The 18,959-nt window shown below is 37.8% G+C and overlaps 1 protein-coding gene across 21 annotated transcripts in view; it reads left to right on the forward strand.

Moving 5' to 3' along the window:
- PDE4D (phosphodiesterase 4D) overlaps positions 1-18,959 on the forward strand; it is a 1,511,392-nt gene that overhangs the window by 1,384,286 nt on the left and 108,147 nt on the right. The window contains exon 8 of one of the 21 annotated variants that reach the window (XM_082725934.1): positions 16,353-16,879. The exons of 19 other annotated variants lie outside the window; for them this stretch is intronic. In XM_082725934.1, coding sequence (XP_082582060.1) covers positions 16,353-16,372 — 20 coding nt within the window. In that variant the 3' untranslated portion in view covers positions 16,373-16,879. Of the gene's footprint in view, positions 1-16,352; positions 17,181-18,959 lie in introns of those variants that run through there. One more of the 21 variants, XM_082725935.1, reaches the window with a different exon arrangement.

Raw genomic sequence — 18,959 nt, forward strand, 5'->3', positions numbered from 1 at the left:
GAGAGCCGGCTTCCTCCTCTCTCTCTCTCTCTCTCTGCCTGCCTCTCTGCCTACTTGTGATCTCTGTCTGTCAAATAAATAAATAAAATCTTAAAAAAAAAAAAAGAAAAATACTATAAATGAGGTGGCTTTACCAAGTATTGAAAATGCAATGATTATGCTGAATTACATTGAAAAAAATCAGTTTACACTCTGAAAAAATTCTGAAAGCAGAATTTTGCTGCCCATTCTCTCATAATTCAGCAGTGCTTAAAAAAAAAAAAAAAAAAAAAAGCAGTGCTTTTCTGTTACACTGTATGTGTACCAAACTGTCTTTTTCTCCAATATTTGACTTTCATCCCTAAGAGTTTAAGGAATTTATGGCTTGGTGCATTTGATGTGGCACACTTCCACATGTGAGGGATGGTGATTTGGATAGCATGATAGAAGTATGTGCCAAGAATAACTGGCTTCTGTCTTGCGGAACAGCTCAAATACACTGTGTATCACAGCATGTAATTTGGGTGTACGAGATGCCTGTAGTTCAAAGTGCTTTCCTGCTCTGCAGTGGCAAGCTGAGCTTCCTGTTGGCTGGCTCCTTGTATTTGCATTAAACAGCCTGGGTGCAGTTAGAAAGAAAGCACCCATGTAGTAAGTGCATTCTCATAATCCTTCAGAAGGCATAGACATTCGCTCCAGGATTCTTTTTGTGCCTCTGTCCCTTCCTCTTCTCCTTCCTTCTGCCCCTCCTTCCTTCCTTTCTTCCATCTACTGAGCATAATGCAAATCAATTCTATTTCTGCTTACTTTGACTCTTTGTCAGCTTTTTCAAGGAGTGTTTCCTTGCTATGGGTAAGAATTACCTAAGGCTTTGCTACAACATACAGAGTCCCAGGCTATTCGCTTTAGAATCTGATTCATTAAGCTTGGAAAGGACTAGAGAAGCTGTGTTTTTAACTAACTAGGAGCCCAAGTGATTCTTATAATTAGGCTACACTGAGAACTGCTACAGCTCTGGAGTGACATGCACCCTGCTTATCAACAGTAGCTGGGTGACTTTGTCTAAATTACCTAAACTTCTGAAGCTCTGAGTTCAATGTGTAGAAGAAGGATAATACTAACCATGGTATTGCTGTAGGGGACGATGTATGTAAAGCATCCAGGATAGGGCACGGTTCATAGTTTATAGTTAGTAAATAGCAGTTCCTTTATCTCATTGCAGTGTAGGGATTTTCAAGCGTCCATTTTGCATTTTTTCCCAAACATTTATCTGTGTTATGTATAATTTCTAAAGTAATATGCAGGTAACAAAACATCCAATTTTTTAAAAGATTTTATTTTTTTATTTGATAGAGGGATACAGTGAAAGAGGGAATATAACAGGTGGAATGGGAAAGGGAGAAGCAGGCTTCCCACTGAGCAGAGAGCCTGATGTGGGGCTCAATCCCAGGACTCTCGGATCATGACCTGAGCCGAAGGCGGATGCTTAACCGACTGAGCCACCCACGCACCCCAAAACACATCCAATTTTAATTAAACATTTTGAGAGTCAATAGTATGTCAGGAAGTTAAACATATATTATCTAATTTAATCACTGCAGTAAATTCTATATGTGGTGGGTATAATCATTCCCATATAACATACATAAACTGAGGCTCAGAGATGATTCCACATTTAGTAAAGTGACGATCCAAATCTAGGCATTAGAAGCCTAGTCCAGTACACTTTCTACTCTACCACAGCAGTCTTTGCCCTCATCATTGTGCCTGTTTTTAAGAATGACTAACGTGTAGGGGAGCCTGGGTGGCTCATTGGGTTGAGGGGCTGACTCTTGGTTTTGGCTCAGGTCATGATCTCAGGGTTGTGAGATTGAGCCCTGCTTTAGGCACTGTGCTCAGTGGGAAGTCTCCTTGAGATTCTCTCTCCCCATCTCTGCCTCTGCCTCCTCTCTCTCTCTCTCTCTTTCTCTCTGTAAAATAAATAAATCCTTAAAGGGGAAAAAAAAAAGAATAACCTGTATACCCTGCTGATATGTATGTATATACCAATAACTATTTTAAACATAAAAAATCAAGAGTTAGTTTTCTGAGTGTTTTATTCAAATCATCTCAATTATCTATTCCATAAAAAATATTTATATAAGTCAGTTGTCCTCAAACTCAAATGCAGCAGGGTCAGGCAGGTAATAGAAAAGGACAGGATAGCCAGCTATAAGGCAATAAGGAGGTGTCGGGGCAATGGCAAACTGAAGGGACACCCATCTGAAGAAAGCAGTTTCTGCTTAGTTCCAGGCTCCTGTTGAAGTGCCAGGATGTGGGTTCCCTGTTGTCAAATCTTTAGCTTTTTTAAGACAGGAAGAAATCCAAGATTTTATGTGAAATATCCCAATTTTTAAACAATGTGTGTGGGCCAAGCCACATCCGTGGGCCACATCCCAGAAGACTGCCAGCCAGTTTGCATCCTTGACCTAACTATCCTTAACTCTGTGCTTCTCTTGACATAGTTTAAAAAAAAAAAAATCCACTTAGAAGGCTTGTATATTTAGTGGACCCATCTGGGCAGTGTCTTCACAATATATGCAAATTCAGGCACAGACCTTTCTTTTTCCAGGTGCAGAAATTTGATTTTCTCAGAACTTAGTTAGACTTGGTACTGTGACTGGTGCTCAGAACTCAAGAATTTAATGTGACAGCAAGAACACTAATTAAGTAATTTATAGTGAGAAATGCATTGTTAAGTAGACAGGATACCATACTGTCCTGATCGGTTCATTCTTTCCTAGTAATTCAGCCCCTGGGAAGCAAACTCCTAATGAGAAGCTGCTTTCATGAATACTGAGTGAAAACCGGGGTACTGAGAGACTTCAAAGAAGTATGTCACTGTGTCAGGTCCTAGACTCTTCCTCTCCTTATGGTAGCCTTGCCGCTGGGTTGAAATATTAGGACCTAGATATGCCAAATAATGCTGGCCTGCTGTCTTTGCTACTGGAGGTGCGGCTCTCAAACTCATGGTGAGATTTTGTTAAAGCTTTGATGGCAGGACCCTCTACCCCAGGGATTCTGATTCAGTACTTCTGTGGTGGGATCTGAGAATTTTGCGTTTCTAACAACTTCCCGTTTGTGTTCACTTGTCACTGTTATCTGTGTCTCTGCTTTAATATGCTAATGTAGGGTCAGGAACTGGAACCTGGATGTTTGGACAATTTTTTGGTTGTCCGTGTTTACATGTGTAAAGCATTTTCTTTAATTAAAAATATTTGACCACTTACTTCATTTTATTGAATTCAAGATGTCATTGATTGTAAGACCTGGATTGTAGAGACACTACAAATGTAGGAAAAGAATGTCCTTTTATTAGAGTCACTGCAATTTGGTAAAGTAAGTTTGGGGTGATCTCCTCTAGATCTCCAGCTAGTTATATAAAGCTGAACTGAGTGGACCCATTTGAAGAAAGGATTGCTATGTGTCTTCTTTACACAAACACAAGCTGATGGTAAGCCTCCCTTTTCCAGTTCTTAATGAAAAAGACACAGAGATCTATGCCTGACTTTGTCATCTAATTGAAATTTATTGTTATTGTATCTGCCCTCTCCTACTGAAACATGACCCTGCACTGCCAGATCTTCACTATGGAATGAATCTCTTTTTGTCTTATTGGATTGTTAAAGTTATGCACCCTTTTTTTCCCCCATTGTTGATCATCCTACTCACTGTTTTCTTGGCCTCTCCGAAAAGGACTATTATAGGACAAAGATTCTTTCACTCTCCTAATCCTACCTTGCCTTTATGGTCATAAATTACTGTTCCTAAGATAAAAGGTCTTGGAAGAAATGACTCTGTTGAATTTCACTAAACATCTTCATGCATATGTAAGGGGATGACTAGAGAGGCAGACATTCTAAATCTATGCTCACCATTTCTCAGTCTTTTGTTGGAAACTTCCTAGGGATTTATTTATTTGTGATTTTTGGGAAAAATCACTGAAGGGAGTCTCTTGGTTATGTAAACCAAGGGACTCCCTTGGTTTCTCCCTAGTATGACAAGATCTCTCCCTTTTCATTAGAAGCTGCCCCTCCCCTTGGTAAGTTTTCAGAGACTAGACCTAATTACCTGAGAATTTCAGGAGTCTGCTGGGAGAAGAGAGATGGAACCTCTCTCTGCTATTACACATAAGGGAAGCCCATGAGAATAGATAGGTGGGGCAGGTAGCTACTGACAGGAGAGAATGCTGAACAACAGGCCCTGGAGGCATTAAGGCATCTGGAGGCAAGGAATGCCTGCTCAAGGCTGTGACCCAAGCTTGTTGATTGAGGGCTGATTTTTGTCTAAATAAGCGAGGTGAAATCAAAGAGCTACAGTCTTGGGAGTCCAGGGTTGCACTATCCTAAAAGCCTGGGGAGACCTGACGCAGCAGGAGCCAGGACTTCACAGGCCCAGCATTCAACTGTGATACCATGTAACAACAGCAGAAGTCTTCAGGCTAATTGGCAATTCTCTCTCCACCTGAAGTCTAGAAGCAAGACCTTATTTTAGTCCAGATAATTCCTGAGGTTCTTGGGCAATTTGGAAGAGGGGGAGTTTTCATGAAGGATGACTAGATTTCCCACTGGAAGGGTAGCTCTTGGATCCAGTGATTAACTGGAGAAATAAAAGAGATGTGACAATATTTATATGTAAGGATTCTGCTATCCTCTGTGGTTATAGAATCAGATGAGACAAGATCCATAATGACAAGCAGGAAGAGTCTCAAGAAAATTACTCATATCTAGTTAGGGAAACTGACACTCATACATTTAGCTAACTGTTGAGTATCTCTTGTGTGCCAGGACATGGGATCCACAATGAACTAAGATAAACATAATTCTCACCTCATGGAATTTTCCAAATCCAATAGAATAGGTGTGATCATGAAAGTACTTGTAAAGATAAGTTTAAGCTTCCCTGTCTTTTAGAACATGCTAGATATATGTAACATAGAGTTTTACAGATAGTAAGTAATTCACTTACACCTTGAAGGCCTTTTGGAATGTCTTCATAAGTGAAAGAAAAAAAAAGATAGAGGGGACGGCATGTGTAAAGTCACAGACACCTAAAGAAAGAGGTGACTGGGGGTGCCTGGGTGGCTCAGTTGGTTTTAAGCAGCTGCCTTCGGCTCGGGTCATGATTCCAGAGTCCTGGGATCGAGCCCTGCATTGAGCTCCCTGCTCAGTGGAGAGCTTGCTTCTCCTTCTCCCCCTCTTCCTGCTGCTCTGCTTACTTGTGCTCTCTCTCTAGCTCTCTGTCAAATAAACAAATAAAATATTAAAAAAAAGAAAGAAAGAAAGAGGTGACTGTTTCTGCGTAGCTTATAGTACGTAGGGTGCAAACAAATGGAATGGCAAGGAATAAGACTAGATGTGAATGCAGGTTGGGGCCACCTTCTAAAAAATCTTTTTTATAAGTATAAATATGGTGGTATATCACTAAATACGGATAAGTGAGGCTTGCCACATTCTGCAGTTTAGGTGACGTAGGTGGGACAGATTCTGAGTGTGGCAAAGTGGAGAAGATCCATGGAACTGCTGGGAACAGTGATGGAGACTTGTTTAGGAGAATATTGAAATGTCCTAGGGGTACCTGGATGGCTCAGTCAGTGGGACATCTACCTTCAGCTCAGGTCATGATCTCTGGGTCCTAGGATCAAGTCTCACATTGGGCTCTCTGCTCAGCAGGGAGTCTCCTTTTCCCTCTCCCTCTCTTCCCCTGCTCCTGATCTCTGTATCTCTCTTTCAAATAAATAAGTAAATAAAATCTTTAATGAAAAAGTTCTAAGCATGACATTGTGGAAGAAAATTGAGTCTTTATCTTAGGCTGTGTGTTGGGGAGAATAAAGAATATATAGACCCTGCTCTCAACAAGCTTGAGACATGGACAGATGAAACCTGAGAGCAGGTGCCCCATCATGTAGTTGGAAGTGCTGAAGAAAGCGGACAGTACCTGGATTACCATTGTGCACTGTGGGTGGTAAAGCAGGCTACTGGGAGAGGGTGAAGAAGTGAGGACTACAATTGAAGATGAGATAAGAGGAGATGAGCAATGTCTTGAAAAAATAAAATAAAATAAAAGGCTCAAGACAGCCAATCCTTTTTTGTATGATGGCAGACGCTATTTTGAGAACGTCAATTTCAGGAGACACCATAATAATGTGTTTGTGTGTGTGCTTCAAAAGCCACCACCATAAAAGACCTCGAGTTCACTCTTGGGATTCAAGTATCAGTTTTTGCTCTTGAGTGTGGAACATTCTGCTGCCCTGCAGACTAGAGCTCATACTGTCATGTTATCTGGCATCTCTCATTTTCTTGGTAATTTAGTGGCCATATAAATCTGCATATGACTTGTGGTAAATATGGTGATTCGCACTTTATAACCAAAGAGGGTGGATTTTACAGTTTGTGAGCACTTATGACCATAAACCCTGAAGTATGAGTCACGGGGTCTTACCCAGGTAGTAAGATCTGTTACTGTTCAGTTGGTTAGCTGAATATCCTGGGCTAACCTCATTGAAGTTTGCCTTGTTGGCAAAAACCTGGATCTTTACTGATAGATTAAGGGTCTGAATTTTGCTTCTGGTTCTTGGCTGATGCTATAGGGGGAAAAATTATAATCTTTCTGCTCTCAGTTTCTCTGTCTGCAAATGAAGGATTAGACCAAATCCCATCCACTATTGAGAAATCAATGATTGTAGGGTATGGCAAAGACTGGAAGGGCTGAGTATTCTCAACAGATTTGTTCAGTTGGTAACCAATATGATTAAGGCTACTAAGTGAATCCTAGTTATATTAGGTGGCATTTGCCCAGACAAGAGACTGCTTTCTCAGTCTCCCTTAGGGATAGGGGTAACCACTGAAATGTAAGCAGAGGAAGCTCCTACCTGGAAGTGTTCCCTTATACTCTTGCCACTCTTCCTATAGCCTGGACTTGTGAATGTTCATGTGCTGGCTGGAGCATCTGCAGCCATCCAGCAACCTGCTTGGCCTTGAGAATGAAAGGCATTTGGAAAGGATAATGGAGCAGAAAGGTCTCTGGTGAAAATGGTATCATCATTCCAGCCTTGGCCTATCACTGAATTATCTTAACATGAAACAAAAGAGGCACCTGGGTGGCTCAGTAGGTTAAGTGTCCGACTCTTGGTTTCAGACCCCCGTCGTGATTTCATGGGTCTTGAGATAGAGCCCTGAGTTGGGTTCCCCATTCAACAGGGAGTCTGCTTGAATATTTTTCTCCTCTGCCCTTACCCCCTACATGAGAGAGAGTATGTGCTCTCTCCCTTACAAATAAATAAATCTTGGGGAAAAAAAAAAAAAAAAAACATGATACCAAAAGAAATCTCTCTCTTACTGAAGCCACTACTAGCTGACTAATTCAGTTTCCAACTAATATATTAATCGCATTTATCTTTACATAATTTTCCATAATTAGGTTCTGTCTTTACGATACTGGAGGCAATACCTTACTAACAAACCTTGAGCTCTTCTTGGCCCAATTAGAGTTTCAACATAAGTCACCAGATTTCTAAAATTAATTAATTATTAGATTTATGAAAAAACAGACATGATATGTGAACAACTGCAAATTTTTGTAGAAATTGGGAGGAGGAAAATCAAGGGAAGTTTATGCATCAAGGAAACCACAGAATTTTTAAAACATTGGAAGTTGTTGGGGCAGCTAAAAGCACGTTTGATCTTAATCTATAGCAAGTCCACATTTTATAGTAGGACGGAAACCTCTATTTCTCAGTACACCTGTGCTTTGATCTCCTTGTCTGTTATTGCAATGTGATTATGAGGATTACTGGGTCATTCTCAGCCAAAGCTGTTTTTTGTGATTTAATTTTCTGGGAGAGGAAGGGGATCATTAAAGGATATCATTAAAAGGAGAGCCACGAGGCTTGTAATTGACCTTCCTTGAAAGTAGTCCCATCTGGCAGATTTTATCAGTAAACATTTATCAGTGTATTCGGCTTTTAAGCAGATTCTTTGCGTCTTGTCTTTAAAGCAAACGGGCAAAGGCTAAAAAGGAACCACATAAATGCTCACGGGTGGCTTTTGTGCATGGTAAATGGGAAGACAAATTATATTTAAGGAAAAAAGTTCTCTTCTAAGATAATTATATGATTGTCTTTTCCGTTTTGCTTCAGTGATTCTCTTTCTCAGATTGCAATTTGCAGGTTATGGTGTTCTTCAGTGATTATGCTTTGTTGTGATTTGCTTGCATGAATTTCTCTAGTGGAACTGGTAGGAGAGATGGGATGTTAGTGAAATCCAGTGAGCAGGGGCCTCAGAAATTTCTAACAGCTCTGTGGGTGTGTTGAGTGCAGCACTACTCTGAAACTTCATATTGTACTTTTCTAAAGTGCAGGAACTATTTTTAGGAAGACAAACGTTGTTGTGGTTTGAATAAAAGTACTAACGTGACGCATTACCAGTCAAAATACATAACTCAAGCAGTCTTGTAAAGTTGTGTTTTTTGGCTATCAGAAGAACTGCTTCATTTTTTACATATCTGGATGTTTTCCTGTTTGGTTGGTGTTGCTTGTTGACTTAAAAGTGTCAGTTATCACAGTGCTGTCATGTGCCTGTTCCATAGTTATTTTCTGAAAGAGAAAATTCCTTTTTTAAAAACCTGTTTTTAAGCTTTACCTGACATTTATGCGACTATTTTTCCAAATTGACAGGCAAGTTTGTTTCCTTTCATTCCCTTGAAAATATTCCCCAGCCAACTTATAGGGCAAAATTTGCGCTTGTGGCGTATAATAGGAAAGAGTATCACACACCCTGGAGCAGTTGTTACATGCTCATTTTGATATTCAGCAGAATGTTCTCCTGGATGCATTTCTCCTACAGGTAGCAGGTGGATGGCTTCATACCATCACTGACAGTTTTCCCTCGGGTTTTCAGTAGACTGTGGGTACCATTTGCATTAGAACTCTTTGGGAAGATTCTCTTTCTCCATGTTGGGCTTTATTATCAGTTTCCATACACATAGGCAGAGCCCTGATGTCAGAATTCTTAGAGCTCTATTTTACCAGATTTTATGTTCAACAGAAAAAAGATCGTCCCTCTCCAGTATCTCCCGTATAATTAAAGGTGTTAGATCATAGTCTGAACCAATCACAGTGGTTCCACTTAACAGTAATGATTTTTCTCAAAGGAAATCAGGATATTGTTTTCAAAAGGAAGGAGAACCGAATGCTGGTCCTATCAACCAGCTCTTCACTAGAGATGCAGTCCCAGTTCTCGATGAGATGGCAACTTCTCATGTATATCAGCTCATGCCAGATCAATCCGAGTTAACAAGTGGACTCCGAAATCTTATTGCCCATTTTTAACTCAATGCTGGTTCTATCTATTCACAGCTCAAGAGGACTGCCCAGGAAAGCAAAGCTAAACACAAATCACATTTCACTAATGGTCAGATTAACTGTCACTAGGGCCCACCTTTATTCACAGCTTAGTTCCTCGTCCTGACTTTCTCCAGTAGTTCCCGTTCATCAGTTTCCTCCTCAGATGCCCCTGCCATTAAGTCCCATCTCCATCTTGAAGAAAAACACTCGATTTTTTTTCCCTTTGATTTCCTCCACAGTGCTTGGTGCATGGTACACAGTTAAGTAGTATTTCTGACATAATTAAAGGACATTTTGAGGGAAATATGAAGCCATCTACCCTTAGCAGGAATGAATTGAGAACCCCAGAAATAGCATGTTCAACTGCTTAGTTTGAATTCCCATTCAATTTTAGCTTCTGGAAACTCCTCTTATTTTAAGGAGGAGTCTTATTTATCATTATTTCAGATTTAATAATCTAGTATCATCAGTCTCAACCAATTTTAAAATTGTCTTGGGAAATGAGAAGGAGAGAAACTCAGGATGTTATGAACAGTTCAGCTTATTGTTTAAGTAGTGAGGAAAATGCTGTCTTCGTTTTTGTTTTTTTTTAATTGGTAGTCAGCATGAGGCCTGGAGAACTCAAGAGCAGACTAGAAGTGGTATCAACAACTTGGTATCAACCAAGTCTACTACTGATCAGGTAGCCAGAAATAATGAGAGGGTGCAATAGAAATGTTCAAAGAAAGGTTTCTTGGTATACAGAGCTGTTTTATTATCTTATTTCTGGAAGAACTATAGCTCCACTGTTACCTACGTTTATCCTTTAGCCATTTAATATAGTAATATCACCAGTGTAAGGAGGAGAGGGACTCAATTACTGTGATAAGCTGGATCCTTTGTAAAAGAATACTACAATACCAAAAAAGATTTTTGGGTTTTGTCTTAGCGTATTTTGTTGTTGTCACTCCATTTCTTTGAGGTAAGAAATTAGCATCTAAAAACTCTGACTCATGGGATTGTTAATAAAATTGTTCCATGGTAATTTAAAAAGCATAAAAATGAAAAAAAAATTTCTGCTTTGTCATACAGGATGGTTGAATGTTGGATCATTAATTAAAGGCAAAATGTCGTTCTTAGTTATTTTTTTAGTAACTCTCCAAATTTGGTGGCAATATACAAAGTGGAAGCAAACCTGACTTCCAAATTCATTTTGACTTTCATTTCTTGCTGCATATTGTCTGCTGACCCATCTTTTCGGAACTATCAGCTGTATGAAAACGAAATACACTTTTTCCGAAGCACAAAGACTGGCATGCTTTGTAAATTTGCTTGATCTTTTGATACCCTAACTCAGTGGTGTTAGCAAAAAGGCAAGGAGTTCAGAGGGTCCGGGTAGTGCTGACAGGGCTCCTTTTTCTTTCTTCTGTCTCTAACATTGAGTTTCAAAGTTGAGGATAAAACCTAACTTGTGAGGTCTCTTTTTCAGGGACCAACCCTGTGAGCTACTTGGATTCCACCTGCCCTGCATTTAAACCCTCAGTCATCTCAGGCATAGATGAGCTGCATTGAATTCTAGATTACAAATATATTCTCATATTTTGCAGGGATCATGCCATCGTTTTCTAACATGGATGACATCCTGATATCTGTTCAAAACCTATTTTTCTTGTCAAAAGTTTTTATGAGCTTTTCTTTGTCACCATTGTTCTTATGTTTTATGGTCAGTTGTTTTCATCTGGGTCTTCATCCATTGTCCTGGACACAACACTAGATCTTTTCACTCTAGACATGTGAGTCCTTTAATTCTGGAACTTTTGCTTTTATTAGTTCACTGATAATTTTACTTTCTCCATTTTCTCTGTTCTTTCTTCCTGGGGTTCCTGATCATTGAATGTCAGATCTTCTAGATCAAATCCCTTAATTTTCTTATTTTTTTTATTCCCATATTTTACCTCTTTGGTGTTTTGTTCTGGCTTCTGGAAGAGTTCTTCAAATTTATCTTCCAGCCTTTTTGTTAAAATTTTATTTTGGCTTTTTTTTTTTTCCCAATACTCTCTTGTTCTTTGACAATCCTTAAGTGTCAGCAAAAGAAAGAGAAGAAAAGTTTATATAATTTCACAACATTTTGCTAGAAATCCAGGGGAACCATAACTGGGAAGGAAGGGGACCTGGAAGAGCACTTCATCGTAGAAAAAAGAAGTGGGGTAAAACAATTTGGATGCAAGATCAGGAAGATTCTAAAAGATGCTGCTGCTGTTGCTGCTGCTGCTGCTGCTGCTGATAGCTAACATTTGATGAGTTGCTCACTGTGTGCTTGGACTGCAAAGTGCTTTACCTTGGATATTTATTTTCATCCTTGTGAGAATAGGGGGCACCTAACACAAAGTAGGTTCTGAGGACTAGAACCTAGAACCTTATGGCTTGTCTAAGTTAGTAAATGGTAGAGCTGGGATTTAAATCCAGATCTGACTTCAGATTACCCTCTGAACCACCAAACTATCTTGCCTTCTATAAATTGTTTCAGTAGGGATTTTTTTTTGTTTAATATTTTATTTATTTATTTGACAGAGATCACAAGTAGGCAGAGAGGCAGGCAGAGAGAGGAAGAAGTAAACTCCACGCAGAGCAGAGAGCCCAACGTGGGGCTCAGTCCCAGGACCCTGGGATCATGACCTGAGTCGAAGGCAGAGGCTTTACCCCACTGAGCCACCCAGGCACCCCTCAGTAGGGGTTTTAAATGAAAGTATATATATCAAAAAAATCATTTTCCATGTATGATTTAGACAGCTGCTTCTTTTTTTTTAACCAAAACTGTTAATTGGTCAATTTAATAATGTCTTAGAAATATAAAATGCTTTTGGGTTTGAAAGTAGTAAAGAGGTCTTTCTTCAGATGAAGAGATGCTATCTGTAGGAATTTACGAGACATAGCTACTCATTGTTATATAAACTTATAGACAATTCATTTGAATGAATTGTCAGTTTGTAAAATAAATATATTCTTTATAAGTTTGTCTTAAATTATATGCAGAGAGATGGAAGTTGGGTCTATACAACACCCAACATCTGGAAGAAAATAATTTCCAGCCAAAGCTTGTTAAAAAGAGATTCATAAGCAAAATATGCTTTTGAATTATGAAAACAGATTCATGTCCAACATCTTGAAGAACTCTCACATGTATGTTTATGTTTCAAGCATGGCTTAGAGATCATTAAGATTAAAATTCAATTAAGTGTGCTCTCTTGTCTTTGCCATCAATTTCAATTAAACCAGACTCGCTTGGCAGTTTTGAAGAGACAAGTCTTCCCTTCTTCTCTCTGCTAACAGTTTGCAGTTTGGATTTTGTGTTCTTCCCCAATAAGTATATGTTATATTTAAGGAGACTTTTCAGATTAAATCTCTGAATTATCCACCAGGTGATCTTCATCAACATAGTTAATTTAGGGGTAAAAGTTTCCAAATAATTTTTTTTTAATCTCTTTAGGCTTTGTGAAATTTTTGTAAACTTCCAGGAATCCACAAGTACTCGGGCTTTTATTTTTTTTTGGTTTTTTTTTTTTAATAGACTTTACTTTTTAGAGCAGTTTTAGTTTAACAGAAGAATTGAGCAGAATGTAGAGATTTTTCCTATAGTCCCAACCCAGACATATGCACAGCCTCCCCAAGTATCAACATTCCCCACAGGGCGATACATTTTTTATAACTGATGAACCTGTCTGTGTTGGCATATCATTATCTTCCCAAATCTGTAATTTATACTGGATCTCCATCTTGAGAGTGAGACAGTATTTTTTTCATTGCTCTAAAAATCCAGTGTGTTCCACATACTTATTTATTATCCCTTAACTCCTCGTCAACCAGTGATCTCTTTACCTCCAAAGTTTTGCCTTCTCCAGAATGTCATCGAGTTGGAATCATACAGTATGTAGCCCTTTCAGATTATTTCATTTAGTAATGTGCATTTTATCTTCCTCTACGTCTTTTCATGCTTGATAGCTCATTTCTTTTTAGTGATGAGTAATATTCCATATATTCCATAGTCTAGATATACCACAGTTTATCCATTCACCTACTAAAGGACAGCTTAGTACTTCAAGTTTTGGCAATTATGAATAAGGCTGCTATAAATATACCCTTGCAGGTTTTGTGTGGATATAAATTTTCACCTCTTTTGGTCAAATTCCAAGTAGTCCAATCGCCAGATTGTTTGGTAAGTGTATGTTTAGTTTAGTAGGAAATTGACACATTGTCCTCCAAAGTGCCTGAACCATTTGCACCAGCAATGAAAGAGAGTGCCTGTCAGTGTTAACAGATTTGGGCCATTCTGAGATGTGTATTAACTGGTATTTTTCTGACGACTATTCTGAAGAATCTTTTCATGTGCTTATTTGCAGTCTGTATATCTTCTTTAATGAGATGTCTCTTAAGAAGTTGGCTCATTTTTTAATCTAGTTGCTTATTTTCTTATTGTTGAGTTTTAAGATTTTGGGGTATATTTTGAATAACAGTCCTTGATCCAGATCTATCATTGCAAATATTTTCTCACAGTCCATGGATTGTCTTCTCATTTTTGTGACATTGTCTTTCACAGAACAGAAATTTTCAGTTTTAATGAAGTCTAGCTTATCAATTATTTCTCTCGTGGATTATATGCATCTGGTGTTGTATCTAAAAAGTCGTGACCAAACTCAAAGTTATCTAGATTTTCACCTGTTATAATCTAGGAGTTCTGCAGTTTGTATTTTACATTTAGGTCTGTGATCCATTTTGAGTTTACTTTCGTGAAGGCTGCAGTGTCTGTGTCTAGATCTCCCCCTTCCTTTTTTTTTTTTGCATGTGGATGTCCAGTTGTTCTAACACCATTTGTCAAAATATCTTTTTTCCATTTTATTGCCTTTACTTCTTTGTGAAAGAAACCTTCTATTCGGTTCCATTGATTGATTTGTCTCTTCTTTCTCCAATACCACACTGCTTTGATTACTATAGCTTCATGGTGTCCTCATAAATTTTTCAATTGTGAAATATAACAAACATTTAAAAAAGTACATAAGACATAGGTGTTAAGTTTAACATAGTTCTAAAATAAATACCTATTTTAATCATCCTTCAGAAGCAACCTATTTTTTTCTATTTCTTTCTCACCAAATGGACAACCACTGTACTAAACTTTCTTTCTTTTCCTGCTTTTCGTTGTAATATGATTTACCACCTACGCGTGCATCTCAAAACAATGGAGTTTAGCTTAGGTTGTTTTTGTATTTTATGTAAATGGACCACTGTCATGTATACTTTTATGAATTCCTCCTTTAACACAATATCATACTTGTATAATACATCAGTATTGCATGTAGCTGCACATTGTATATTTTCATGACTATATAGTATCCTGTTGTACGAAGGAACAACAAATTATTTGTCCAATCTTCTCTTGTTATGAAGTTGAGCAGTTTCTAGATTGGGAATATTATGAGTAAGGATATTATGAACATTTTTTGGTGCAAATAACATGCATTTCTATAGGGGACTATACCAAAAAATGGACTCGTGGGTCATGCATATCTTTAAGTTTATTAGATAAAAGCAAACTGTTTGATGGAGTGTATGAAAAGTGTCTGAGGATTCCCGTCACTCCACATCCTAATCAGAAACACATGATATTGTCAAACTTTTTAGGCTTTTTCCAAATATGGAGATTCTATAATAAGATCATTGCATTTCCCTGAGTAGTAATAGGGGTGAGTACTCTTTCATAAGTTTAGTAGATATTTGAATTTTCTTTTTTGTTGTGATTATACTTCTTCATAAAAAGTTTTCTCAAATGAATTTTTGAGCACCTTTTAAGGAACCAAAGGCATAAGTTAAAATATTTACTACAACATGTCAGTGAAAAAGGGTGATAATACCCTGGAGCCCTCAGTGAAGGACACTTTGGATAATCTGTAGAGTATATAGTATAGATACTAGTTTGGATTCAGTGTTATTTCTATCCTCTAACTTTTTGCATCCCTACCTGGTGTTTTTATAATTTGGGACTGCCTTTGAGATAACTTTTTTCCTTCTTGTTGCTCTAGTGTATGAAAGAGTTAGTGACTGTGCTTCTCATGCTGGTATGTCTTTGAATGTTCTACCTTTTAAAGAGTTGAAAGAACTTCACAGACGCTGTGTTACCAATATTCAGAACTTCCCTTGGAGATGGAGAGGAGGCAAGTGCATCAATATACTCCTTATTTCTGGAGGAGACACATATTCCTGGAGGAAGATAGCCACTTCTTTATTGACCTGGAGCCAAATAGGCACAAAACTGAGGTTTTCTAACTCCTTGGCTAATGTCAAGTGCACTAGACATGGTGTCAACTGTTCTATGCCTAAAACATGAGGATTGTTCATCCCCTGATTGCTCATACTAACCAGCTAGAGCATATTTCTTTTGAAAGATATGATTAAACTATATGTGCTTTTCACAAATGGTTCTGATAATTTTTAACAATTTGACTGTATTTTTTTTATAGGTTTACTCCTTCCCGAGACCCCTTTAACTATGCTTATCTTAGAACAATTGTTAATGCTCTGAAACTAATCAAGAAAATAGTTTCTACTACTCTTTAAAAAGCCAGGCTTCATATCTTGTTACTTTCCACTCTCCTCCCCTCTAATGCCTCCCTTAGGTTTAGCAATAAAATGTATAGCTTAACATGGTTAGTAGGAGTCTGGACATTCATTGCTGGTGTCTCCTCTTGTCTCTGCCTTCACAGAGACTTTCTGAAAGACTCTTTCCCAGGCTCTTAAAGAAAATTTTAATGTAAAAAAAAAATTATTGCATTTTTAACACTTTTCAGTTTAGAAAAGACTATATAAAGTAACTCCTCCTCACAAGCCGTAAGGGGTACAAAGACAATGAAACTCGGAAGATAAAATGAAATGACATCCTTAAATTCACGCCACTAGTGTATTGTGAGTTCAAGATTTGAAGCCTGGTTTTGTAATACCCAGTCCTGTTCTTCTTTTATAGACAGTATGAATCACTTGTGAAAAGTGAAGACTGCCTGTGTTTGAATTCCATCTCTACGCTAAGTAGCCAAGTTACCTTGGGCAAGTTACTGAGGCTGTCTATGATTCAGTTTCCCTAGCAATAAAAAAAGAGTTATTGTAAAACTCCAATGTATTAATACATGTAAAAGTTCTTAAAACTGAGTTTATCCAATGTAAATGCTCGATAAATGTTAGCTCTGTTATCTTCCCTTGTTATTTAGTATCAAAGAGCAATAACATGTTTACCCAGAAAAAAATGAGATAGAACCAGCAGAACTAAAAGTAATTTGTTTTCCCTATCAGCCTAGGTCAATTGCTTTGTTTTCTTAATCTGTAAATATAGAAATATATATTGTAAAACTAATGTAATATTGACTAAAATTCAAAAGAAATTAGTCTATTTATCTTAATGAAATCAGTATTACCCTTAGAGATTGGTTAAAGACCTGGAATCACATACAACATTCTCTTTCTTTTCTGAACTCATAATTCCGCCTGCCAGCCCACTTAGCACATTTATGCCAGAAAAATCTATAAATTGCCTCAATTGCTTTGAAGTGAAGCTCTTGGGGTTTCCACTACCTCCTCTACCAGAGGACCCTATTCTACATTATGTATTAATAGGCATTCTCTAAAGGCAAAATAAGGCCATTCAACAAACACATATTGAACTAAGAAGGAGGAGCAGAGAAGATATTATGATGAGTTCCTACTTTTCTTTTGAAGAAAAGACTAATACAACTAAATGATTAGAGGGAAAAAAAGGAGATGATACAGTACAATAATAAAACACTCTGTAGAGACCAGGGCTATGTCTTATTCATCTTTGTATTCTCCAAAACTAGCAGATAATGGACTAGTGAATGAATGAGTGAGTGAATGAAAGAATTGTGATTTTAAAAAGGTAAGTATAGATGAAAGACCACTGATCTATTTAACAAAGATATATCGACTGCCTCATAATTGTAGTAGGCTTGGAGACTGGAAAGTGGATTAAGACAGTCCCATATTTCAAGGACCCAACAGCCAAGAACATTAAACGGAAAGATAAATGGTTGATTATGTCATGGCATGCCGTAGGTACACATATAACATTCCAAGACTGTAAAAGAGAAGAGAAGAATATCAGAAATTTTCTCCCAGATATCAAAATCACTGAGCTAGGGCTTTGAGGATGAGAAATGGGCTAGACCAGGAAAGGTGTATTGTGATTAGATGTCAATACTCCAAGTAAATACCGCAGTGCGAAAGGTACCAGTGAGCCCCAAGTGAGTTGCAGTATGTGGCACAATGGGTGATGGGGAAGGGTGAGAGAGATGATTAAAGAGAAGCAACCTGTCATGAACTTCTAAGTCTTGAAAGTCATGCCAAGGAGCTTGGATATTTTTTTTTTCTTTAAGCATTGGGGTGACTTTATTCAGAGAGAAAAATCAGCCTAAAATTTTATCACGAAAACATTTTGACACAATTTAGAGTTGTATGTGTAAAGGAGTTTGTAATTTTTTAAACTTTTTTATTTTTAATGTTTTTAAAATTTTAATTCCAGTATCATTAATGTACAATATGATACAGGACGATATAGTGACTCAACAGTTCTGTACATTACTCAGTACTCATCATGATGAGAGAACTCTTAATCCCCATCACCTGTTTCACCCATCCCCCCAACCACCTGTCCTCTGTCACCATCAATTGATACTCTATAAAGAGGTTGTTTCTTAGTTTGTCCCTTCTTTGTTTTTTTTAAATTCCACATATGAGTGAAATCATATGGCATTTGTCTTTCTCTGACTGACTTATTTCACTTAGTATTATATTCTCTAGATCTACCCATGTTCTTACAAATGGCAAGATTTCCTTATTTGTGGCTTGGTAATATTTCATTGCATATATATACAACATCTTCTTTATCTATTCACCTATTGATGGACATTTTCACAATTTGGCTATTATCACTAATGCTGTGATAAACATAGGGGTGCATATATCTTTTCAAATTAGTGTTTTCATAATCTCTGGGTAAATACCTAGTAGTAGAATCACTAGGTCATAGGGTAATTCGATTTTTAACTTTTGGAGGAGCCTCCATCCTGTCTTCCACAGTGACTGCACCAGTTTGCATTCCCACCAACAGTTTAAGAGTGTTCCTTTGTCTCCTCACCCTTGCCAACACTTGTTGATTTCAACCATTCTGGCAGGTGTGAGGTGATATTTCATTGTGGTTTTGATTTGCATTTCCCAATGATGAGTGATGTTGAACATCTTTTCTTGTGTGTGTTGGCCATCTGTGTGTCTTCTTTGGAGAGAGGTTTGTGTGTGTCTTCTGCCCACTTTCAGTTGCATTGTTTGTTTTTTGTGTGTGTTGAGATGTGTAATTTCTTTATGTATTTTGGATGCTAACCCTTTATCAGATATGTCATTTACAAATGTCTTCTGCATTTAGTACGTCTTTTGGTTTTGTTGGTTCTTTCCTTCAGTGTGCAGAAACTTGATGTAGTCCCAATAGTTTATTTTTGTTTTTCTTTCCCTTACATTGGGAGACATATTTAGAAAAATATTGCTATGACTTGTGTCAGAGAAATTACTG

Source organism: Mustela nivalis, assembly GCF_964662115.1.
Source record: "Mustela nivalis genome assembly, chromosome: 3".
Classification (NCBI taxonomy): Eukaryota; Metazoa; Chordata; class Mammalia; order Carnivora; family Mustelidae; genus Mustela; species Mustela nivalis.